At 41.8% G+C, this 26573-nt stretch overlaps 1 protein-coding gene and 1 long non-coding RNA gene across 4 annotated transcripts in view; one reads left to right on the plus strand and one right to left on the minus strand.

Moving 5' to 3' along the window:
• The window catches only part of PDZRN3 (PDZ domain containing ring finger 3), a 238032-nt gene that overhangs the window by 152512 nt on the left and 58947 nt on the right, over positions 1-26573 (plus strand). The window contains exon 1 of one of the 3 annotated variants that reach the window (XM_077858052.1): positions 16573-16703. The exons of the other annotated variants lie outside the window; for them this stretch is intronic. Coding sequence (XP_077714178.1) covers positions 16686-16703 — 18 coding nt within the window. The 5' untranslated portion in view covers positions 16573-16685. Of the gene's footprint in view, positions 1-16572; positions 16704-26573 lie in introns of those variants that run through there. 3 annotated transcript variants of the gene reach the window in all.
• On the minus strand, positions 1006-9684 carry LOC144291198 (uncharacterized). Its single transcript, XR_013358525.1, has 3 exons — positions 9603-9684; positions 8380-8507; positions 1006-1216 (listed from the first exon to the last, which is right to left on the minus strand). It is a non-coding gene; the product is annotated as an uncharacterized LOC144291198 (long non-coding RNA).

The following is a 26573-nucleotide window of genomic DNA, read 5'->3' on the forward strand; positions in this document are numbered from 1 at the left end:
GCTTAAAAGTATACACTGTCACCGTAATAGTAGTAGCATTTGCTCTGCACTCTCACCATAAATGAAGCTTGGATTGCAAGGAAATTACGGACATACGGTGTTTTAATGTAGGTGTTTTCTTACTGCATCCATTTTTAAATGAAGATCGAAGGCAAGGCAGTGACCTTATTGTTCATCAGACTTACTCTAATATGTAAACCCCGTGGTAGAAGATGGTATTTGGTGAATTTAATCTTCTCCATCTTTTTAAATAAATAAGGTAATTATGAGATGTGGTTATATTTTCCCCCACTGAATGTCGTTGATAGCAGTCTGCTTTAGCAGTCCTGCGTGTATAAAATTAACTTCCCAAGCTGATAGAACCAGGGAGAGGACACACCTGCTAAGCGCTGGGATTTCTCCCATCTGTCTGGATGATGAGCCATGTTACCTTTGACCTTTTTCTTTGATGATTGGCAGGTGGGGGAAGATGGCAGCTACTTATACAAGTGCCTACTAAGGCGGCAGTGGGAGCAGAAATAAATATATGTTTCCCCATGAAAGAGGTGCTAGGTGCGTAAAAGAGCAGTTTAGAAACATTGACGGCGGAGAGTAAGAACATAAACTCTAGAGCCAGGCAGGTCTGGGTTTGAGTGCAGACTCTCCTCCTCACTAGATGTGTGATTAGTACGTTCGTTATTGTTACATAACAAATTACCCCCAAACCTGGTAGCTTAAAACAACATACGTTGAATCTGTCACACAGTGTCTGAATATCAGGAATCCGAAGTGGCTTAAGGCTGAGTGGCTTTGGTTCAGGGTTTCTCCCAGGGGTATATTCAGGTTATTGACTGGGGCAGCCGTCATCTGAGGTTTGGCAGGGCTCGGGTTCCACCTCTTAAGTTCACTCCCATGGCTACTGGCAAGAGGAGGCCTCAGTTACTCTACCATGGGGAAGGTCTGCTCGTGACACTACGTCTGACTTCCTTGAGAGCAAGAAAGAGAAAGAGAGAACGAATGCTCCAGATGAAGGAAGCCTTCATAGTTTTTATACCCTAACCTTAGAAGTGACGTTGAGTCACTTTTACTGTTACATTAGCTACTCAGACCAGCCCTGGTACATTGTAGGAGAGGACAAGACTGTGAATACCAGATATGGCCTATTGGGAGCCATCTTGGAGGCTAGAGACCACAGCCACGCAAGCTGCCTTACTTCTCTGAGCTTCAGTTTCTTCATCTGTAAAATTAGAAAAATAATACTTTAGTGGCATAATCGTGAAGATTGAATTTTAATCAAAGCATATTATCTGACTCCTGATAAATTCTCAATATTATTTTTGTCATCATGATCATAGGTGTGTCTACCCTGTGAATTTCTCTAGTGTTTAAATGGGCCAGTATAACGCCAGCTCCTGTTTTCTTTTCCTTCTTGCTGTTAGTAATCCCCTCGTTTACTTGAATTTCACCCTCTTCCTTGGCTGCCCAATTAGAACCCATCACAGAATGTCAATACCTAAAGTCACATCGGCAGCACAGCTGAGTTTTCTCTGGCTGCCAGAACATGGAGGATATGATTTATGGTAGAAATTGCAAAGAACCTGGATCAAGTAGTGACCATGTCATTAAAAGAGTTGAGGAAAAAAAATTTCCTATAGAAGAATTTTTGATGAGAGAACTAATACTGGAATTTGGAAGAAAGAGGACCAGGGGCCTAGAAAAAAGTAAGAGTAGAAAGCTATGGAACATGTCTTCCCTTACTAAATAGAGACTGTCTTTATTTATGCACCCCTTTAGGGATCAGGTAAGATCTCAGGAACTTCCTCTTGCAATAAAGCTCACATGCATATGTCCAGGTTTGCACTGATTTTCGAGGGGTTCCCGATTTCCATCCATTCACCCCAGATTAATCAACTCAGTCTACAGAAAAAGCAAGAGTACTGTAAAGGCCAACATACCATGTCAAGTTTTAATGCATATTTTTACTTAATGTGAATGGCAATTTGGTGTTCCTTTATACACAGCAAACAATCATTTATACACCCACATGTATTAGACTTGGGTGTTTTTGACAATCTACTTGCTACTGCAGCTCTCTGAACGATGCCAGCTACCCATAATTTGTTTTTCTCAGCCATGATGTAATCATTAAGTTGCCGTAATGAAGATTGAAGGTTTAATAATGGGAAGTGTTACAAATTCCAATTTAATCATTCCTAAATTGATTAGTGACTTTCCCCAAATGCCTGGCCATGGAAAAACAGAGGTTCTAAGAGAGACAAAGTGCTGTGGTCCGAGTTTGATAAATGGTGCTTTGGTGTAGCTGTAATTGTGTTATTGAATTTACTCATCTTCCAAATGATGTTTGCATTGTCTCAGCCATATGTGTTGAGGGCCAGAGAAAGGTCATTAGAAGCTTCAGACTGAGGGCATGTGTGGGTTACGGTGGTTTTGAGCAGCGACATCGAGGTAGTCAATTAAAAGAAACACCCAGTGCAAGGTGTCCAGAGCCTCTTGCCGCAGAACAGTCAGTGGCAAAATCCCAAAGGCCTATTTAAAAGAATCTGAAGATTCTGTAAGTAAATGTCTACTCCTGGCCTGGGGCTATTTAGCCCCTGACAAATGACCTGCGTGAGCCTCTGCGGGTGGATTTGAAGGACAGGACACCTATAAACAAATCCAGCACTGGCAGCTCAAACAAAGCCAGAAGTGCAATAATTAGATAACAGCCCTGGCCTAGCTCACCAAGGAGATGAGCTGTGTTGTTTTCTGCATTGCTTTACTAATGCCAGATGTGAACTTTTTAACTTTTCACAAATAGATTTTCCTCTACCCTGGTATCTTCAAGATCAGTGCTCTACTTCAGTTCAAAAAATTTTGAGAAAAGTTTTTGTTGCTGTTTTATTTTCCCATGGCCCACTAATTTATCCTTGTCTTTGCCCATATTTCAGATGGCGTGAATATTAATGCCATGCATTTCAACGTGTAGTAAATAGCCCTCCTTTTTTCTCTGAACATATTTATATAATATAAATGTTAATAGAAATATTGTAGAAACTTTAAGATGTTATTTTTACAAATCTATTAAATTCATGTGAATAAATGTTGTTCAAAACCTGCAGGGTAAAGCCAGGAGGCCATTTTGCCTGGGATCCAGAAAGGGCATGCCTTGGGGATGTGGGCAGAAGATAGGCTGATGGGGGCCCAGCTGCCAGTTGGCATGGGTGAGAGCCCTGTCATTACATGGCAATGGGCCAAAACATGCATATGGCAGGCACAACTCAGTTGACAAGCCACCCCAGACAACTTGGTGTGCCTTAATCTCATACAAATACAGTATTCTAGAACCCCCCTGAAAACATACCATATGTATTTCCTCAATTCTGTTTATGGATTAAGTTATGAAATAGGGAAAAAAAGTTATGAAATAGAGACTGTATTACTTTCCTAGGGCTGCCATAATTTCTCTCATCCATAAAGTCACCAACTCAATGACTTAAGAAAGAGAAATTTATCATCTCTTAAGTTCTGTAAGCTAGAGGCCTAAAATCAAGGTGTTGGCAGTGCAAGGCTTTCCCTGAAGGTTACAGGGAAATTCCTTCCTGCCTCTGTGGTAACTTCTAATGGGTTGCCAGTCTTCCTTGATGTTCCCGGGCTTATGGCTGTGTCTCTGTCCTCACCTGGTGTTCTCCCTATATTTCTTGACATCTGTGTCCAAATTCTCCCTATTTATAAAGACACCAGCTATATTGGGTTAGGGCCCACCCTCATGACATCATTTTAACTTGATTATCTCTATAATATAAGACCCTATTTCCAAATAAGGTCATTTTCTGAGGAGTTGGAGGTTAGGAATTCAACATATAACCTGTTTTGGGGGACACATTTCAACCCATAAAAATTACTAAGTTTAAAAATTGGAAAACAGAATCTAAATTCCTTCTTGTGATTTAGGTCACTTTGGAATGTATTTCTCCTACTTGCATCAAAGCTTAGTTTTCTGAATATATAAAGGGAGAAGAAGAATAGCATGTACTAAGAATTGACCCTAAAAATGTCAGTTTGTGACTGCTTGGTTGGATGATTGGCTCACTGAGTCTTAGATTCTGAATTTAGGCCCGAGTTATTAACCAGTTCAAATGGCTTCAGCTCCAGGTTATAAATCTGATTCCAAGCTTGGCTGGCTTCTCTAGATAAATGTGCCATTATTTCCAGAAGGGTTTGCCAAAGAACATATGAGTATCTCCCTCCCATTCCAGACTAGCATCCATAGCATATGGTAGGCAGTGGGTGGGATAGGAGACTATGGGCTTTGGAGAATTATAGTCCTAGATTCAGATCCCACCACCACCTTTTACTAGCCATGATGTAATCATTAAGTTGCTGTAATGAAGATTGAAGCCAAATGACTTGACTATATGATGTTACTTTATTTTCTGAGCCTTTGTTTTCTCATTCATACAAATCGGGGGATGAAATTCAAATGAGATAGTGTGAGCAAAGTACTTAGCACATAGCATGGGCTTAATAAGATGAAATTCAAATGAGATAGTGTGAGCAAAGTACTTAGCACATAGCATGGGCTTAATAAAAAGTTAGTTCTTCAAGCAGCCCATGCTTTCTATAGTCCCAGAGCATGCTGCTATCATTTTAATAATCATTAACACTGCACTTTGCAGTTTACAAAGCAGTTTTACTTATTATTACATTTAATTTATATTTATTGTATTGAGGGACACTATAAAATGTTTCTTTTAAATTATTCACAACTGGTGGCCATAACTGTGGCTCTTTCTATGTTAAATATTTTTTGATTTTTTTTTTTTAAGGAAACAGCTGCCATTAGTAATAGAGTTGATCTCATGCTCCAATGCTGTGGTTCTCAGCTGAAGGCAGTTTTGCCACCACGGGACATTTGGCAATGTCCAGAGACATTTTTGGTTGTCATATCTGGGGGTGAGGATACTAGTGGCATCTAGCAGGTAGAGGCCACAAGTGCTGCTAAACATCTTACAAAGGTCAGAACAGTCTCTACAATATAGAATTATCTGGCCCACGAGGTCAGTGGTGCCAAGGTTGAGAAACCCTGCCTTAAGTTCCCAAGGGCTTACCTTCAATCAATGCATACAATCAGAAAATGGATCTTTGTTTTTTATTTCCATCCTTCAAAGAAAACTATTTAAATCAGGAGCAATATTTTCTAATGTTATGAAAGAAAAAAAAAACCCTACAGCTTAAGTCAATAAGCATTTGATGAATACATGTCCCTAGGGTATCGTGCTGTTGGTAAGTGACAGCTGTGGAAAATCCTGGCACTCAGGCCAGGCTTTAGCATTAAATGGCTCAAGTTCTTGGACTGGCCCTTACTGTCATAGTGGTTACCCAGTGAATGAGTGCACAACACTGGGCAGTTTTGCTCAGAGCTGCCCACATGGTAAAGCCGTCCTCAAGAACAAGCCTGCCCCAACATGGTGGTGTCTTCCCTCACTCCAAATAATGTGCCCTCCAAAATACCAAAGGACTGGTGGCTGGAGATGCTCAGACTTAATATATGTTAAAGTCCTGAATCTGTTTGTTTTTTTTTTCTTTTTTTTCCCCTACCAAATAGAAAATAGCAATTTGGTAGAATCAGAATGCCTGGTAATAGTCATATTCATAATAGGAGCCAGGCTTGTGCCAAAAGTTTCCATACATCTTGACCGAGTCTCACAATAGTTCGAGGGAAGTACTGACTTAACCCATTTCATAGTTGATACACTGAGGCTCTGAGAGCAGGTGGTAAGTTGAACATGAAGTGTGTTGGCACCAAATTTGAATCTAACTCCGTGGTCATGATGCCTCTTAGGTATAACAGATCCTAGAAAACTGTTTGCTTTTTATAGCCCTAGCAGATAGGGTATGTATTCACAAAATATCAGGTGTTCATATGCGCTTACAGTGTTTCCATAGACATGGACCTTATCTCTGTCATTCCCGAATAAGCTTCAGCTGACTCAGAGGAAGATACATTTGAGTGATTTTTGTTTTTCAGGGAGTGGGGAGATAAGGAATGTTTGAAGCAACACAAATTTATTATCTTGCAGCTTCGGAAGCCAGAAGTCTGAACTGTGTCCCACTGGATTATAGTCAAGGTGTTGGCAGGGCTGTATACCTTTCTGGAGGCTCTAGAGAAGGATCCATTTCCTGGCCTCTTCAGTGCTTACAGGCTGCCTGCATTCCTTGGTTCATGGCTTCTTCCTCTGTCTTCCAGGCCCACAATGTTACATTTCTCTGACCATTCTTCACAGTCAAATCATCCTCTACTTCTCTCCTCCATGTTTTTAGTTGCAATAAAATATCCATAAATTTCACCATCTTACCCATTTAGGGTAAGTGTACAGCAGTTCAGTAGTGTTAAGTAGATTTATATTGTAGTGCAACCAATCTCTAGAACTTTTCATCTTGCAGAACTGAAACTCTGTACCCAAAGAAACAACTCTGTTCTCTTCTTTACCTAACCCCTGGCAACCAGTACTACTTTTTTTTTTATGTGAATTTGACTACTGTAGATACTGTGTATAATTAGAATCATATAATATTTGTCTGTGACTAGCTTATGTCACCTAGTGTAACTGTTGAAAATTTTCTCTAAGTTCTGGAAGTGAAGAATCAGTAATGTTTGTCATAGAAAAAGAAATAATTGTAAAAGTGAATTACAATGGAAACAGCCCGTTGTTGGATGCTAGCTGGGTTCCACTATCTTTGGGGCACTCTGATTTCATAGCTCCCTTTTAGATTAGCACACATTAGCAAGGTACAAAAGATATATCAGCACCAAACTGAGACTCCCACTTTTTCATATCTGAGACTCTCACTTTATGCAGTCCAGAGGATAGCAAGACAATGGAGAGAGTAAAAACTCTCTTTGTTAACATGATTCAGTGTTAATTCAAAGCCTGTCTTTGTACTAGTTAAAAATAGCTCAGGTGCTACTGGAAATCACCACTGTAGCATATCCCAGAAGGAAAGAAGAAATGGGCAGGAACACACAAATAGTCTCCCTGGAGAAGCAAATATTGTTGCTGGAGTACGTGCAGTGTCTGTACCATCGAGTGCACTGAAACAAGAGAGTGGCTCTGCCATCTTTCTTTCTTTCACCTGAGCAGATTCTCATTGATTGTCAATTATGTGTCACCAGGTGACAACAAAAGGCAGTTTAATTCCCCATGAAAATTAGGACTTGCCCTGCCTCTGTGCCTTTACTGCAAGTACCTGGTGGCTGCAAACGCTCATTAATCCCTTGGTGTAATCCCCTGGAGATCACCAACCTTAAAATGAATCTCCAGTCCATGCACCATCTCTGCAGCTGGGGTCAAATGTAACATTAGATGGGGTCTGGCAACAGTCCCTGGATTAGAGCTATAGACAATAAACTGTGGGTATCTTAGCAGCAAATCCAGGATAAATTCCTAGGGATCCATCTTTGCCCATCTTTGGAATCTACCCAATGCCTTACCAAGAAAGAATGAAATGATGCTCAAGAGGAAGGGGGAGTCGGATGCCCGGGTGGCTCAGAGGTTGAGCGTTGGCTCAGGGCATAATTCCGGAGTCCTGGAATTGAGTCCCACATCAGGCTCCCTGCTTCTCCCTCTGCCTATGTCTCTGCCTCTTTCTCTCTGTGTCTCTCTTGAATAAATAAATGAAATCTTAAAAAAAAAAAAAATAAAAGAGGAAGGTGTGGAACAATCCTTGTTTTTTTCCTGGAAAGTTTTTGTACATTTCTGCCTTGTTTTTTACATACTAGAATATTCTTTCTTCCATTCCTTTTTTAGTTAAAATGGAACCCAGAGACCTCATTGAGGGTATATGGGGTTTAAAAAAATTTTTTTAATAAAGATTTTATCAGATCAAGTGTGCACCCACGAGCAGGGGGAGGAGCAAAGGGAGAAACAGACTCCCTGCTGAGTGGGGAACCCAGCACTGTGCTAGATCCCGGGACCCTGGGATCATCACCTGAGCCAAAGGCAGATGCTTATCCAACTTAGCCACCTAGGCACCTGGGGGTATATGGTTTTAAACAAGAATTATGTTGTGATAAAGTTTTTGGAGTCACATCAAGGCAATCAGACCTTCCTTAAAAATTCATTCTAGAGTCTCTCATGTTTAGGGAGAGGATGAAGATAAGCTAAAAACTGTTTCTAGGTCGCCTGCATCTTTTCTGATTACCACTTTCATTCACATCACACCGTGGACCAGCCCTACCCCCACCTTAATAGACCTACTAAGGATTCTCTCCTGGGTCTGAACCCTCACCTGGCCCTAGGTATGACCAAGTGTCATTTAAGGAAGCTGGTGTTCTAGGTGAGGTTTTTATTGTCATTTTACCAACACCTCTCTGAGACACAACTACCCGGAGTGATTTACCTTTGTTGCCCTTATTTGTTGTTGTTTTTCTTATGATCATGGATCTACCGTCCCCATAAAAGAACTCTAGGTGTCTTTACCACCTTTTATCACATTCTCCTGTAGTCCTCTCCAGTGATAACTGTTTGCTTGGGGAGAGAAGGAACTTTTGTTGGTCATTTCAGATAGAATACCATATGTCAAATTTGTAAAATCTTGTTAACATTGTGTTTTCTTCGCTTGAGAATTACCCTCTAGTAGGGGAAAATGGAACTGCCAATTACAGCAGCCTCCTGCTGTGAATAAACTGGTGTTATATTCCCAGACATCAGGCAGTGTGCAAGGAGAGAGCCCCCAATTGCCTTTTGCTTTCTTGCCTGATAGACAAAGCTTTAGAGTAAAGCATAATTAGCTTGACTGACAATCAAGAAAATACAGTCTTCAGTATCTGTTTTTATTTTAAGGCCATCTTCTTTTGGAGGCCTATTCCAAAACCATTTTACAATTCATTCCTAGATGTAAAATTCAATCAATTTGGAGCCCCAGAATTTGTTTAAAATGTTCAGTGCGTATTTCAAAAGAAAGATAAATGAATCTGTGTAGTGACCAAAGAAACTTATAGTGTATCAGACTATAACTATTAAAGAAGCAGCCATAAATCCGGGTGGCAGGAGAGCTAGTAAATTTTTTTAAGCTGACTCCTTTGGGGGGAATTTGGATCCTACACTAAGTTCTTAATTTTATTGGGACAGAGATATTGCAAAAAGAAAATCGTTTCTCTGGCACTAAACACAAATAATATACAACAATAATTGTGACTTCCCGGTAGCCGCTTTCTGACCCACACACCAGGCTCCCTTCATCATGGTGAAGTATGGAGGCGTGCTTTTTGTTCTTCAACTCCAGTCCCTTCAGAGGTTTTCCTTAGAAAATTAGAACGGAATATTTTGTTTTGTTTAATTGGGGTTGTGTTTACCAAATCCCCTCCTCAGATTCTGCGGCCTGGAAACACAGGACCAGGGTGGATGTTCAGACCACATCCTTTACCACCATGCCTAAGGACGTTGATTTTTTGTTGTTAGGGAATGCCTGCTCCGAGGGGGAAGGAAGAGAAATAGGTAGAAAAGGAAGAGAGACGAGATTCAATATAAACACAAATACTAATACTAATACAATACAAATACAAAAACTAAAAAACACAGAAGAAAGTATCCTTCATTATTCATTAAATAGTTATTGAATACCTCATCAGTACCAGGTGCCAGGCTAGCCTCTGTGAGTAAAACAGTCATTACTACACCAATTCCGGCCTGTGAACACTTCCTTTCTAGCCTGAGAAAGAGAGGCGGATACTCTATTGTGATGTAATTAAGATTCATTACAAGGCAGTTCCTTGACCACTAAGCAGAGGACCACTTAGCCACTAAATCCTGTGATCAGGGATCTCTAAAAACCTAGCAGAGCAGAATCTGGGCTTCAGATTTTTTTAAAAAAAAAGATACTCGCTTTTCTATTTTTTAGCTTATAAAGCCACTCATAATAAGGGTCTTTATAGGCCATATCTATGTGCCATATACATATATGTTATATATCTATATATAGAATATGTATAGTAAGTAGTAGCACGTGAATGGCACATCAGCTCCTCATGGAGGGACAAAAACCTTGACATTGAATGACCAGTAAGCTCCCAAATATTGTTCTGTATGATAGTCTCAGCTGTCTGCTTTCAATTTTGCTAGATCTTTCCTTCCCGAGTCTGACAGAGTAAGGAGAGACCCTGCTTGAGGTCACAAGAGAGCAGGATTTCTGCCTCTGCTACCCCGATAAGACAACCAGTTCTTTTTGAAGCTTGCCTTTTTTTCTTCGCATATGTGCTCATCTGTCTTGCCAGGCTAAGACTTGATCCTCTCGTCTCTCTCCGCCATTTACTTTCCATCAGTGGTAGTCCCAACAGTGAACAGTAACACAGCAAGCAGAGCATCAAAAGCAGTGGACTACTTTGGCGGTCCAAACCAGGACAGACCCAGTATGAATTCATTCTGACTTGGAGCATAATACTTAGTCCCTTGAAGCGTCTTGTTCAGTTTTATAAAAGTGTGACCAATAAAACTTATGGCAAAAGGGTATTGAAAAACTTAAACATGATGATGGGTGCAAAGTGCTTAGCATGGTACCTGGTATCTTGTGGTGGCCACTGATTAGTTAATTGAGAGAATGGGACAGGACCTCCCATGGAACATGCAGAGGGATGAGGAGGCCAAGTGGAGGCTTGGTTTTCTCTTGACATGCCATTATACCCAACCTAAAATGCTTTAGACTTTTTGTGACATTATGCAATAGGATGAAAAGTTCTTAGATCATAAATGGAATCAAGTTTCTTTTTAAAGGTTCACAAGCTATATAACACTTCCATGACGAAATTATGATTTTACACCTCTAGAGCAAAATTACCATTCAGATTGTTTGAGCTGATTACTCTTGTGTTTGAACTGCAGGCTTCCACAGTCAAAAATGTGAGCACAAAGAACAGCATCACTGCAAATTCGTAATCTCTTTGACACCTTGCTTTTCATATAATTGAAAGAACACATATTACAATTTACACTCAAGCAAAAATGATATACAGTATTGATGCATAACATGAAAGATGAAGTGATTTTTTTTTCCATCTTAATGAATATTGAGCAAATAAATAGAGCATTTCAGGATCCTGGAATATATGGGATTCTTTGTATTTATCTTCTTCATTATTCTAGCCACAATGTCACCCAGGAGTATCTCAGAGATGACAACCAGGCAATTAGAGAAAAGTCTGTCCAGGCCCTGGCCCTGCCAGAGTGAATCATGGCTCTTTCTCTGGCCGCCCCATGGCTGAACCCCTGTCCTTAGGGAACCTCAGGCTGTGGATGACTTGGCACTTGCTGTGAGATGTACTTTCTCACACATGTGTGACATGTCCGTGCTGTAACATCCACTGTCCACAGAACCATCCAAATGAGTTAATATTGTCTCTGGGTCTTTCTGGAAAAAGCAAATCAGTAACCTCTTGGGAAATTTTTGCATTTCTTTTCCAGATGATCACAGGAACCTAACTTGTGTTCAGGGGTATGGATGCAGAGACAGTGTCTCTAAACAGTTGAAGGAAGCAGACTACCTGTTTTTGACATAAACACATTGGTGGTGATTAGTGCTTCATACATTCATGAGATGAGTTTCACTAACATGATTGTTCTGGTATTTATTCAGTTAAGTGGGGGAAGTACTCAAAGGATTCCTTTAAAGATTTCTGGGTTCTCCAAATTTACACCACCTATCCTGAGTTTATACAACTTCCTGAAACTACCTATAGAACTGGCTAAGAATGGCTATGACATGCTACAAATAAAAATGTGCACATAGCATAGGCCTGACAGATGGTTAGCTCTATTCAAGCCTGGATGTTTTCACTGAAATAAATCACTGGGCTTGATTTTCAACCATTTTCTAACATGATTAGACAAGACCCTATACTGGTCTCTCTTGATTCATTCTGAGGCCACTTGACACATATTATAATGAGCAATCGTAAGGACAACATGAATGAATCCCTGTCCTCATGTGTAATCCCTAGATAAGCTGTGGTAAACTCATTTGTTGAGTGAAAGTAAGTATTGTCAGTATCTTTCTTCATTCTTGATCAACTAAAGAAAAGTTTCTTGATCAAGAAAACTTAGTGTTCATATCACATTCAATGTTAAACTTTTCATTTAGAAAATATGGTTCATAAATAAGGAAATGATTGGGCTATATTTGCCCGGTACCTAATATGCTTCCTGAAGAGAATTTTTTTAAAAAATATTCTTAATTCATAGAAAACTATGGTTTTCAGTGGATTGTTAAGATGAATCAAGATGCGAGGCCTCAGACTGTCGGTCCCATTTATTTTGGCTTAATGACTCAGACAGATGAGCTAGTTGGCTTGTTGATTGGGTCTATAATGACCTTTAGCCATCATGATGGAAAAAGAAAGCTCATTCTCATGTAGGACACAACTCGTAACAGTGGCAATAGGATTATGGAGAGACTGTTAGCATAGATCATTATTTTCCCAATCATTATTCTCTCACCAGTTGATATTTTTTTCAGTGGGATTCTTTTGCTCATTTTTTTTTTACTGTTAATTCCCCAAACCAACAAACTAATAATTGCATAAAACAACAACAAAGAAATCCCCACAATGTATGTTTGAGAATTCTAATAATGAATGGATTCTATAATCTTCCATACAATTGTCATCTACCTTTTTTCACTTGACATGGGCAACATGCCAAGCTCTCATGGGATGGGCATGTGTGGACTTGAAAAGGCAGGCTTCTGGGTGTGATTCCTGACTAGCACACATGAGCAGGGTGACCTCGGACAGCTTACTTAACTGCTCTGAGTTCCAGGTTCCCCATATACGAACTAGGAATAAAAGACAGCGCTTACATTTTCAAGCTATTTTGAGTATTAAGTGAGATCATGTAGCTGAGGCTTCTAACACTATGCTGGCATATGATAGGGCTCAGTAAATCCTACTTTGCTATTAAAATCTCAAATATGCAAAACATTGCAGGACAATAAGTAGAAAAAAGGATTCATAAAATATCTGTGTTGAGACATACTCTTCAGTCACAGGGAGTTACCTGACCCTGTAAAATCAATTCATTTGGATTTTTTTCTTTTTTTTATTTTAAAGATTTTATTTATTTATTCATGAGAGACACCCAGAGAGAGAGGCAGAGACACAGGCAGAGGGAGAAGCAGGATCCATGCAGGAAACCTGATGTGGGTCTCAATCCCAGGACCCCGGGATCATGCCCTGAACCAAAGGTAGATAACCACTGAGCCATCCAGGTGTTCCGGATTTTTTCAAAGTAGTGGAACAAACTACCACTCAGAGGCAATCCGTCTCTGATAGAGAGGCGTTGGCATCAGATCTGGGAGCAGTCAGTTAATAGCCATCACCACGGGCACCCTAAGAGAGTCTGTCCATTGGGCCCACCGTGGTACCTCCCATTTTTCTAATCATGTGGACAAAGAAAGTTTCCTTTCCTCAAAGGAAACTGCAGCAATTGATGAGAGCCACATTTGGAGGGTCCACTATGTTCAGAGTCCTTCATGGGAGAAGAAAGATAAAAAGGGGGGGGGGGAGGAACAAGGGCTGAGCTCGTCTTTCCTCATTGATAACCAGACTCTAGGTCTTCTGCACCAGAGTACCTTTCCAGTTTCCATGCTGCTTCCTCTCCCATTCTACTTTCCTGGGGTGGTAGGCCCTGGGCTAGCAGGAGGATGACAGGAAATGCTGCTCACAGGACAGAGGCCTCATGAGGAAGAGGTTGGTGGAAGCCCAGGGGACACCTGGGAAACTGCAGGCACTCTAGGGGATGGCTGTCTCCATCATCCCCTGACTTGGTTCTCCCTTGAGGCAGACAGACATACACTGGGGCCTTTCTTCACCAAACACATACTATTTTTTCACCAATGCCATTTCCCTAATCCTGAGCCTTGGCAATTCTCTGAATATGAGCTACGGCAGAAATGTATCCCCCTGCCCGCTTCCACACAAAGACTTTTTCAAAATAAATATTTTGTTTTAGTGTATCAGGATGCATATAACAAATGTTAATATATAAGTTCCATATTTCCTTTTTTAATTTCCCCACATCAACTGTGGGGAGACCATCCTCTCAAAATCAACAGAAGAAATCCATAACACAGAAATCAAGTCTTTCCTTACATTATCTCTAAATTTAACAACTTGCTGGGTGGTGGGGAGGGGGTCGATCATAGCTATCTTTAAAGCAATTGACCCAACTTACCAAAGGATGGATAAATGGGTGCCCTTTTTCTTCCATCTCTACATGAAAGTAGTATTTTGGTTGGAGACCCAGTCTCTTTACTGTCTATCAGTAATTTATTCTTCCAGGGAAAAAAGTCAACAACATCTGTTTCAGGGTTAAACAAGTAAGTATTTGCCAACTCTAGGCAAGTCTCATCATCTGGCCTTAATTCACCAGTGGAGAGGGTATCACTATGATACCAAGTGGCACACACACAAGTACACATATGCATACATGCGCACACACACACCTTTCTCCCTCTAGAACACCCAAGAAGGCAACTTTTATCTAAATCTAAATTGTAGGGCAGCCCGGGTGGCTCAGCGGTTTGGCGCTGCCTTCAGCCCAGAGTGGGATCCTGGAGACCCAGGATCAAGTCCCACATTGGGCTCCTTGCATGGAGCCTGCTTCTCACTCTGCCTGTGTCTCTGCCTCTCTCTTTCTCTCTCTCTCTCTCTCTCTCTGTGTCTCTCATGAAGAAATAAATAAAATATTTTTAAAAAATAAATAAATAAAATAAATCTAAATTGTATAGACAATGTATTGGATTTCTACCTAACAGCATTCCAAGAAAGCAAAGACCCTCTTCTGACTACTGATAATTTAGTTTTAAATGTATTTCTCCCTACTATTAATTGCTACTGTTTTTTAAGAAGCTCAGAAGAAACGGTTATTATTTATGCAGGGTTTGTGCTCCCTCTGCTGGTTCTATAATTAACTAATAAGTCTAATTCCCATAACTATGCTGATGTCATCAATTATTTTTGCGCATGGACGTGGAATTACCCAAATCAGCATGTTTTGTTGAAACATCATCAAGAAAATTAGCAGGGGGCCAGAGGAAGACAGTTGGCCTCATGAAGAAAGTGAAGAGAATGTACTTTTGACTTGTATGAACCTGTGTCTGAAAAACCTAAATGCAGTGTTATGTTTTTGTTTGCTCGGTGCTGGAGAAAAGTGACCTGTCACTATAAAAAGTAGGATATTACATCCCACCTTCTCAGAAGGTTTTGGAAACAAGGCATCTTCATCCTTGGAACAAGATTTATTATAATATGTTTTACAGTGAGAAAAATAGGAACTCAGAAATCATACATGTGTTGCAAGTAAGAGTGGTTCTGTGCTAAGAAAGTAGATTTCTAGAAGTGGCATGTTGTAGCCAGTGTCTTGATTTTCTGGATCTGAAATGTCTTTCTTTACGAGAGTAGGGATAGTAATATAGCTATTTTTTTGAAGATTTTATTTATTTATTCATGAGAAATAGAGAGAGAGGCAGAGACACAGGCAGAGGGAGAAGCAGGCTCCCTACAGGGAGCCCAACATGGGACTCATCCCGGGTCTCCAGGATCACACCCTGGGCTGAAGGCAGCGCTAAACCGCTGAGCCACCGGGGCTGCCCAAATACAGTTATTTTTTAATGTTAACACGACGTTCTGTAGTTATTAAGAATTCAACCTCTAGATTTGGATCAGCTGAGGTTTCATTCTGGTTCCAGCAGATTCTGAGTGATTCTAAGTAGGTTCCCTAACCTTCTCGACATCACCTTTCTTGTCTACAAACTGGAAAGAATATTCTAGGCAAGACTTTTTAACCTCATGGAGTTATCATAAGAATTAAATAATGCATGGTGCAGAGTAATGCTTAAAGCATATCAATGATGATGCTCTGAGAATAGTCATTGGTCATTACTCATGGTGATTCTTTCATTAACAGGAAAACAAGCTTTTCTCAATTATAAAAACTTAAAAGTATTATGAAAATAAATTTGGGAAAGGGAACTCCGAAATAGTGAGGGTTCACCAGAAAGATATGTACACTACTAAACAAACAGATTGAAATAAGAGATGCAAAATTGGATAGAACCCTAGAAGAAATCAGCCAGTGTACCAAAAGAGTGTAGAAATTTAAGACAAATCTCCTAGGGATGATAAGTCAATCAGACCAAAATATCAATGTGAAAAAATGTTTATAATGATAATAATGAAACAGACTTCAAATCAGCTGGTATCTCAGTGCACAGAGATGAGACTTGATTAAACATCCTCTGGATGCTAAGTACTTATTCACACATTGTTTCATTCACCTATTTAGTTATGAATAAAATAATGCTGCACTGTTTGTGCTTGTTCTAGAACCCCTTGGTTTCTCATTTAGCACCATGCTATAGCCATCTCTCCATGGCAATTAATGTAGATATTCTTCATGTTCATGGTCAATATTATTCTTGGCCTACTTGGTCCTTAGCATTTATAGATACTACTCCGCCCAGCTTAATGACTGTGTTCTTAGATAATGCAGATTAATTCCAATAACAACCTGGGCAGAGCAAACAAGAGGTAAATCTGGAGTGAGGATACATGTCATCCTTCTCAAAGGGAGACATCAGCAAGTCTCAGACTATTCACATCAGCCCACTTCTATTCCTTCAAGAGAGAGTTTGTGTGGAGACACGTTGATGTTGCAATGCATCGTCCTGCTCAGGTGAGCGTAGGGGGCGTCATTGCTAATGGGCTTTGGGGGCGAGAGAGAGAAAGAGGCAGGTAGAGACTAAGAGAATGGCTGCCTCTCTCTCCTTTGAGTTTTTCCGGGCTCTCTCATTCTCTGGCTCTTGTAGATTTGGCTGAGAACCCTTGCATTTGTGTATGTACCGGTAATTTCAGCCATGTATGAACCTCTTCTGAAACATACCTGCCTGTGATACAAAGCCCAGGCTTACTGTCCTGCCCAAGGGATACTATCATCTCTATTTGTTTTCAAGCTGGTTTAAAAATAGAGAACGTTGTGCTAGGATAGCTTGCTGTGATCTGATTTTTTTTTTTGATCTGATTATTTAACTATAATTTGTACCTGTGCTTTTCACAGGCCCTGGCTACACTCTGCCATCAAAATATTTGGAATTTATTCTTTAAACAGTGTAGGCCACTTGGGTTGTTGATTTAAAACATGCTAGAGGTTTTATAATGGTTATTTATATTGGCCAACACTGACCACTCGGCAAATGACCTGTTGATGTTGGATAAGGATAAGAGGCACTGAATACAATGCAGGAGATGGAAAGAGATCAAAAAGAATGAGTGTGTTAGCTTAGCAACAGTGCTCCGTAGGTTAGCATGGAGATCAATTGTCTGTGCATGTGAGGTTTTCAGAATTGCGTTATTTGGCCCACACACATGAATTAGATGTTCTCTTTGGGAAAATTTAGGAGTTTCTCAACCTATGTATTCCATTACAGTATCAACGTTGTTGATTTTATAAAATCATTGTAGATTATATAAAATTATACATAGATTTATATATATACATGCATGTAAATACATATATGTGTGTATATATATTATGTGTGTGTGTATATGTATATAGAGTTCAGGCAAGAAGGAAACAACTTTATATATATTAAAATGAGTGTGCTTTTTTAAATGAAAGCCTATCAGTCACTGTGAAGTAAGTGTTTCTGTGAAGTAAGTCCATTTCTGCAGACCGCTCAGGAATTAACAGTGAATCCATTCATCGGCCTGCCCGCTGGCAAAGGATGTAGCATACTTTGTCCCAACTGTTTTCTCTCATCACTGTACTTCTTTGCTTTCATTTATTCAGTCTCAGAGTGTCCGTTTGTTTGTAGCCCGTTTCCGGTGTCATTTCTCACCGTGCAAATGTCACATATGAGACAAGAGAACATGCATGTTTGACAGCTGCCCAATAAATTATGCAGAAGAACAAGTTAAAGACAACTGCAGTGGACTTGCAAAAACAACCCAGATATGTGGCTGGGTAAAAAGAATTTCCTTTGGAAAGCTTGTTGTCAACACCAGTTGTTACTTCATGAATAACTTATAAAATTATTCAACTATACTGTCTGAGTGAAGCTGTAGCTTGGTTTGCCCAGGGGGCGGGGGTGGGGCAGCACTGAAGTAACTCAAAACTTGAAACCAAGTGAAATATGGTGACCAGAGAGAGAGCCAAAAGGAAATGCGTGTGCTTTGGAATTCCCAGTATTAAATCAATGCATGAATCATAACACAGTGGAGGTGGCAGTGGGACTGTGCAAGAAGCCTGGCCCAGCCAGAACAGACTCGGCCTCACATTTTGCTCCCTAGGAGCGTGGAGTTCCCAGCACATGGCTCTGTCTACAGTGCAGTAAAACAGAAGCAAAAATTTTAAAAGATTGTATTTATTTATTCATGAGAGACAGAGAGAGAGGCAGAGGGAGAAGCAGGCTCCTTTGCAGGGAGCATGATGCGGGACTCAATCCCAGGACCCCTGGATCATGACCTGAACTGAAGGCAGATGCTCAACCACTGAGCCACCCTTGTGTCCTTAGAAGCAAATTTCAAAAGAACTATCCAAGGTGTATTTCCCTGTATCAGTTTTGCAGAACTCTGTGTGACAGATATATTATGGTTTCTTAGCAGAAGATAACAAATGACCATCACCATATTGGAGGCAGAGGAAGGAAATGTTTGTTGCCCAGTCTATCTCCTCCTCACCTTCCCTCCCCCAGCCCTCCTGCATCTCTGCCTGAGATCCTGCGCTGCTAACCAACCATGTTGACTCTCTTTGTTTTGGTCACGTGCAGTGCCCCCACCTCAGGAGTGCATATTTGTAGAATGATGTGGGGATTAGGGATTCATTCTGAAGCCATGAGGCCATTTGTCCTCTTCACATGGGAATCAAGCTCGCCGCCATGACCTCAGCTGCAGCTGTGTTCTAACCATTGGGCAAACTGGCCCATTAAAAAAAAAAAAAACATAGCAACTTGTTTCTTATGTACACTAGTCAAGATCTGACTGGGTTTGGCTTGCTCACAATTTTCTCTGTGTTCACTGTTCAAACTAGCAGTGGATTCCTATCACTTATGAGAACTGACTCCCATTAAACAACATGAGCAGATTTATCTTTGAATCTTTTTGCAGGGCTGTGTGTGTGTGTGTGTGTGTGTGTGTGTGTGTGAGATGAGAAATTGGAGTATCTGTGGGACTCAGTAGAGGGAAAGGTGATGACCTAATGTAATAGTAAATGATTATGGCGTGAGTGAGAGTTACCTGGCGTCAGCAAGCTGGTAGTGTCTTAAGAAAGGGGAAGTGCTATTTTAACATTAGTGGGCAGATATGCTGGGGAAGGAAATATATTTACCTAATCCAGTCACATTTAGACAGGTAGTTGGCAGCTCAGCCACTCTTTGAACCCAATTTAACTTTGATATTTCTCTCCCATTTATTTACAATATTTAGTGACCTTGTTTGGCACATCTTTGCACCATGACCAAAGTGACAGACTCTAGTCTCTGTTGGATTAATCAGTGTGTTCTTTGATCCATGGCATATGTTCCCCGTAGACATTTAAAGTCAACGTATTCAGCATTTGTGGTCTGGAGGTTCAAAGTTGTTAACCAGGCTGATAGACTGGTTTGGATATTTGCATCCAAAAGACTCTTCCTCCTTCTCTCTCTCTCTCTCTCTCTCTCTCTCTCACACACACACACACACACACACACACATCCACTCCCAACAACACAAATATTGACTCTACCAATCATTCATTAGCAGTAAAAATTTGAGAGCAATTATTTTTTTACTGCGCTTGCCCTGAAAGACACCATTAATTACTTTATTGCCTGTGGACTTGAGCCAGTTTCGGTGTCCCCGGAGTCTGCTCCCCACCCAAAGGAGTATTTGCAGCTCCGAGAAACACAGCACAGGATGTTGTGTGGCAAGCAGTGCACTGACATTGTGTGTTGACTTCTAAAGTGAGACATCAAGATTCTCCCTGCCTTGGTATTGGATTCCTCTTGGTGTGGAGTTCACAGGTCAGGCTTGGCAGTGACGGTAGGTTTCCCCAACAGCCTAGACTCCAAGTAGAGGTGGGCGTTTGTGAATTTGGCATCGTGTCAGATGCTGCTTTTTTTTTTTTTTTTTTAAGAGCATGAGAAATGTTCCAAGTCATCCTAGAAATAATTATCTAGGAGAAGGACATTTTTTACCATTAACTTTGATGGTCTCATCCAAGGGGACTGATGAACCAAGGCTCCTGATGGGTGGCATCTGCCGATCTTTCCTCTGGAACTTGTCACTTACGATGTTTCGTAGATGGTTGTGAACCAGGCAACATAATCTTAATGCTGCTGAGTGGTTTCCATCCTTCTCCTGGTCTGCTTAGTAGAAGTAGATGAATGCTTTCTAGAATTTAAACTTGTGCCCTGAACTAAATTAGCCAAGGATTTCTTCTCAATCTGGAAAGCACTACAAGTCATTTGTAGTGTATATATTTGTTTATTCAAAGTGGGCTATTCCTTTATTAAAAATGTATTGATTGCACAAGTGGTATGGCCTCTCTCCCCACCAAACAGAAATGAACTGAGACTTATTAATGTGTCTGATTACATGGTAGGACCTCAATATCTGTTGGTTGAATTCATCAGCTTGAGTCTAGCTGTTCCACACCACTTGTTTTCAGTGTGTGTGTGAATTATGATCCCAGTCTGAGCGTTCTTAGCAGCGTCACCCATTTTTGAATCTGAGTTGAAATAGCTTAGTGTGTAGTAAGTTTAACAAGAGCTTGAGAATGTTTAATAAGCTCTATAAGATAAAGAGGAGTTGCAGCAGAGAAAGTTTATGGGATAAAGGGCATCTCAATCCAAAATGCAGTATTGCGGGGTGGATTTATACCGTGAGAGGCCAGGCTCAAATTATAATTTGGGAAATCGTTTCTAAAAGCCACTGCTAAAAAAAAAATAAATAAAATAAAATAAAATAAAATAAAATAAAATAAAAAAGTAAAAGCCACTGCTGTTGGAACTCACAGTGGAACTGGATTGAAGCATTTTCCTCCTTGGTAGATTTTTAATTTTTAAAATGTGAACTGAATGTGAAGGAAAAGGCCTGTTTGGTCCAGTGCCTCTAGGGGACCCTTCCTCATGTTACCACCTTCTGGAAGAGCAACCCACAGGGTGTCCTGCCCGGCTGTTGGTGGTTGGGAATGTGAACCAGACTCACCACGAGGGAGCCGGTTTTGTTTTTTAAGCCAACTGCCTTTTCCACAGAAAGCATTTGTTAGAACAGGCGCTTCTTACGCCCTGGCCTGAAGAATTTTTTAGCCAAGGAAAGTCAGTATGAGAGAGGGAATATATTCTTTTGCAGCCTGTGCCATAAGAACAAAAGTCCAGGTTGCCACTTATTATAGTTTAAATGATCGATTCTAGCTTGCTTTGATTAAATTACATATTCAATTATTTTTGTTTGAAATTAAAAGCTTGATTATATTACCGAATGCTGTGTAATTTTACACGCGCCGTTCGCTTGTTTAACAATGAAGCCCAGAGTGTGATTAACACTGTGGCCGCCAGTAGGAAGAAGCAAAATAATTATTTTTTCAATATACAAGTCCTCATCATGATTCAGAAATCAATATGCATCCGTGGAGGATTTGTTTTTGCCGTGGATTATGGACTTCAGGGTGGCCTCCCTTCATTTCCCTATGAATGTAAAACCTGGAGATTTTGGCTGGCCAGGCTGGTTTTTATTTCTCTCTCTCTTTTTTAAAGACTGATGTTTAACTACAACCACTGGGACCTAAATCAGAGCATCCAGTGCCCAAATATGAATATTAATCAGACGCCAGGCCACGGAGCTCCTCTCTGAGTTTGACAGTTTAAAGGATCAGTTAGTTAATTAGAAGATGACATGGCATGCCGGGTCCCAAGGCTCTGTCCTGCCTTCTGTCTCCTCTTTTCATTTTCCTTTTTGACAAGTTGGATTACATCATTACTTGTAGTTTCACTTGTTATCCCCACCGTGAAATAAGAATATTTTAAGCTTTAATTATCCGAGATTTCTTCCTCCTCTCTCTCAAAGACCAGGCTTCAATAAAACTCAAAGAAATATACAAGAAGCGGAGGTTCAAAAGCCCACGAATATCATCAGCCTTATGACCTCAGCCACACCACACTGTAGCAAGAAATCGAACATGCTAAAGAGGCCCCGGAAACTGGTAGTGGTAGTCCCAGTGATTAGTTTTAAATAAGAAGATGCCTGTTCGGACTTTGGCACCACATCACAATCGGTGTGCTCATCCTGTGATTCATGGACCTATGCGTGAAACATAGGGCTGGGTACCTAGGTCTAGTGAATGGTCGCCTCTTTGGGTAGGGCTTAGGAATCTGCATTTGACAAACCCCACCACCTCACCCACCCAGAAGGAGGGCATTCTCGTGCACCCCAAAGTCTGAGTAATTCTGTTCTAAATGTTTTGGGTGTTGTTCTTGACATGATATTGCACTCTTAAGAAGGCAAAGTTTACATGTATTCCATGGAAGAGCCTAATTCCCAGGAGGGCCAACAAGCTTCAGATCAGTGTTCAGTTCTTCAAAATGAAGGTTTTTCTGATGTCCTAAGTAGAATTAACTCTTTACCCTGTTGCCCCACGCTACTTCTCATACATCTGTCGTAGCACATCTGAAGTTGGTGCCATTTAGTCCACGTGTCTGTGGGCTCTTACAGACACTGAACTACTCAAGGAAGTGGGGCTTCTCTCCTCTCAGACAGTAGGGATGAAAATTTAAAGAAGAAGAACAAACTGAAATCTCCCATTTACCATGAATGCCATGAACCAGCCACTATACCAAGTAATTCAGAAAAGCCTTCTCAGTGTTCTTCACAACAATCCTGTGTGGTTTGATGAGGACATGGGCACTCAGGCAGAAACAAGCTAAGTCCCAGTGACATGTGCTAGAGTAGGGGTTGAGCCAGTATTTCAAATTCGGCAGCCTGAGCCCCCAATCCCTGACTCTTCTTCCAATTTTGCACAGAAGGTATTTATTTACAAGTGAGAAGAGAAAAGATATTTTTAGATGTCAGAGGGCATTTCTGATATGTTGCACCTCCACTGACAGGAGTGCACACAGAAGAGGTGGGGAGGAGAGAATTAGTATCTGTGCTGATACCCTACTGACTCCTGGAAAGGCTATGACATCGGAATGTGTCTTCTATTCATTTAGAAGGCGGGAGGAAAGAAGAAAAACCTGCGTGAGTCACCAGAGGGATCCATGGAGAGCAGGAATATATACTATCAGGAGGAGTTAAGAAGTGACCAGGGTCAGACCTTACAGGGAAGTAAAACCAGTGGTCACATTTAGGAAAAAAAAAAAAAAAAAAGGCATTAGTACAGTGTCCAGAAAGCTGGGCTCATATCCCAGTTCTGCCAGTAAGTGACCGGGTGACCCTGGCTACAAGAACCCCCCAGTCTTTTTGGATTGCAATTTAATTTTCTCCAAAGTTGATAGAGGTAAATCTTGGATCACAGATCTCTGTGTCCTCCTACTTAGATAGTTGAATCAAGGACTTAACAGAAGGCTCTTGGTTGTGACATTGGAGAGGTTCTTGTGAGTGTAGATGAGATGGTGTTGGTAGCATGTTGTCTGTAGGAGGGACAGGTGGTGAGGGCAAACCAAATCACATGGTGTTGAGGTGAGAAAGAAGGGAAGGTATCTCCTTGTAGACTCCCCTGTCAGAAAGTGTGACAGTGAACGGCAGCAGGAGTAGGTTGGGGGGTGGCAGATTGGAGTATCCTCATTCCTCTTCAGAATGAGGAACCTGAAGGCCCGATGGGCAGAAAGACGGCAACAGGGCCTGGGCTGGACAGCACGGTGGGAGGGATTGCAGTCGCGTAGGCCATCGGTCTAGAGAACCCGAGTTCAGAGGGAGCGAGGCCTCCCTTTCCTGTAGAAACTGGAGGAGCGGAGCAAGGGGAGGGGGCAGAGGGAGGACGTGCACAGAGTTGGTCTCTCCACCAATGCAGACAACTTGGGGGCAGGGCAGTAACAGGGAGGCAAGCCCGGGGATCGCATAGAACGTGTACTTCCATGGGGTTCCCAGAAGCAGCGAAGGCTTAGCCCACGTCGGTCGGAACCGGTCAGGAGGCCTTCTGCCCTGTTTTCCGACCGGCACAAGGGAGCTGGCACGGGGCGGGGGTGAACGAAGCGGGGGAGGCAAGAGCGGGGTGGGAGGCCTGCCCCGCCAGCATCGTGCGCCCAGGAGACACGGAGGGCACAGGTGCCCGGGCGAGACAGGGAGGCAGGGCTGGCTCGCCGCAGTACAACTTGGCATTTCAGAGGAGGAGCTACGGAGGAACACCACCTGCTGCCCCGTTCCTTCTCCATCGTTCTGCGCACCCCGGTTAACCCTTCTTCCTCCGGCCAGGGGCGGCCTGGTTGGCACGCTCTCGAGGCTCACGGGCCTGTGTTGCTGTCTGCACCTGCCGTACCTTCAGACGGTGCGTCCCTTCAGGGTAGGTGGCTACGCAGGCCCAAACAGGACCGTGTAGCGAGGACTCCGTAAATACACGTTTATTCTGCTTTGTAAATTTGTAGATTATGTCCAGCAATTCTTTGAGGACTTCCCCCCCCCCCCAATTAAGATACTAACAAATTATTTCAAAGGTCCTTAAAGACAGTACACATATCCGGCCCCTCTGTTGATCAGGCACTTTCACCCTTGATAATTTTGCTGGTCTGTGAACCCCCAAGTGGCAGAGAGTTCGTGGTCTCTGGTGTTCAGGGTACAGTTAACAGGTCAGCGTGGCAAACGGGTGGGACTAGGGGTGGCTCACCCAAGCAAAGTGGTGAAGGACATGAAGGAGCACCTTGTCTATGTCACAGCATTTGCTTCTTTTCCTGTAATGAAACGCCTTGGCCCAAGGTAGGTCATGGTGGAGGGGCTCAGAAAGATGCGCAGAACTGCCGAGCGCTGACGGAAGGTACGAAAAGTGAAAGAAGGTGCCGTTAGTGCTCCTGGGTTCATCCCATAAAATAAGTTGTGGTTTCAGAACACCCACTTACCTTGTCGTTGATGCTACCCAGCGGAGCTGCGCCTGCCTCATGGTAGATGAAAGATATGCAGGATCCAGGCGTCCCAACATTCAGACGCACAGTTCTGCACCTTTCTATCTCTTGACAGTACTGTTGCACTTCAGTAAGCCCACTAATATCAGATATATCCTATCAGAGACTATTTTAAATCACCTCCATTTGCTCTGCCCTTGGGCTCTGCCCATAAGACCAGAATCTGAAGCGTATGAGTGCAGCCTATGATCTAGTGTTTTACTTCCCCCTCATTTATATTAGAGGGAACTTCATTAGCTTTTGGATATATCAGTTTTAAAGATGAAGTATAATGTCAATAGTTTTTACTCAGTTCTCAAGTGTATCAAGTTGTTACATTTTCCCAGAGAATGTTAAAAATTAGTATTGCCATTTGTGAGGGCATTTTCCCCTTAAAACAAGCCATTGGTCGTAATAGTGTTTGCTTACTTATTCTCCGAAGTGCTGTTTCATATCGAAAGTAAATCCAGGATAGAAGCTTGATAAGTAATGTCAGACATGGTAGCACACAAACCTTAGCCGTACAAGTGAATTATGAAGCCCCCCTTTGCCATATTGTTGCTTTTCCACAAATAAGTCTCTTTGTCACTACTTGTTTATCGTCTAAGTGACTTTAAAATAATGAATTAGCTTCCCATTACTGCCCAAGTCATCCATCCAGCTCGTGCTTTTCCTATATCGCAAATTCCTTCAGACATGAATAGTCCAGGAGCCTCTGGCTCCATTATGGGCTGTCGAAAAAAACAGTCTATGGCAGAGGTGTGCCCTAAATCCTAGAGCCTGGCCAAGACTAAAACAGAGAAGCTGCGTTTTCCTGACCCACTCTTGGCAGCAGTTCAACCTGGCATGCACCAAAAAAAAAAAAAGGTACTAAGTAATTTGCCCATTAGGGCACCCAGTTCTGAATCCGGATCTGGGCTCTTTCTTACAACTTCTTGCCTCTACCCCGTGTCACACCCTCGCCGTTTTATACTTTGCCACCTTCACACTAACAAACACATTGGTCCCAGACCACTTCCTCGGACATGGCTTCTGTCCCACCATTTATTTGCCCTTGAGACTGCCATTTCCCTGGACTTCCCACCATGGCCCAGGCACCCAGCTACATCTGCACCTAGCATGTCCTCCCTCACACTGTTCTGCACACATTGCTCCCCTTGGGTTGTTATTCCCATGTTCAGATCCCCTGCACCTTGCAACAACCAGCCTAAATCCTATCTCCTTCACGGAGGCTATCTTAATTACAGCAGACCCTAGAATCATAGCCCCAAGGAGCTTTGTTGTCATTATCTCCTGGGGGTCATTAGGAGCAATGGTCTCTGTTGTCCTAAACCTCTGCTCTCTGCAGCTCAGACTCTTCCCCCTAACCCCCTTATGGTTCAGTCCTGTCTTTCAGAGGAGGTTGTCAGCTCTGAGTATAAAGACAAGGTTTTACAGTTTTTCTGTGTTTCCTCAGGGGGCATGATGTGCAATTCAGATGC

The sequence above is a fragment of the Canis aureus genome, chromosome 19 (genome assembly GCF_053574225.1).
Source record: "Canis aureus isolate CA01 chromosome 19, VMU_Caureus_v.1.0, whole genome shotgun sequence".
Classification (NCBI taxonomy): Eukaryota; Metazoa; Chordata; class Mammalia; order Carnivora; family Canidae; genus Canis; species Canis aureus.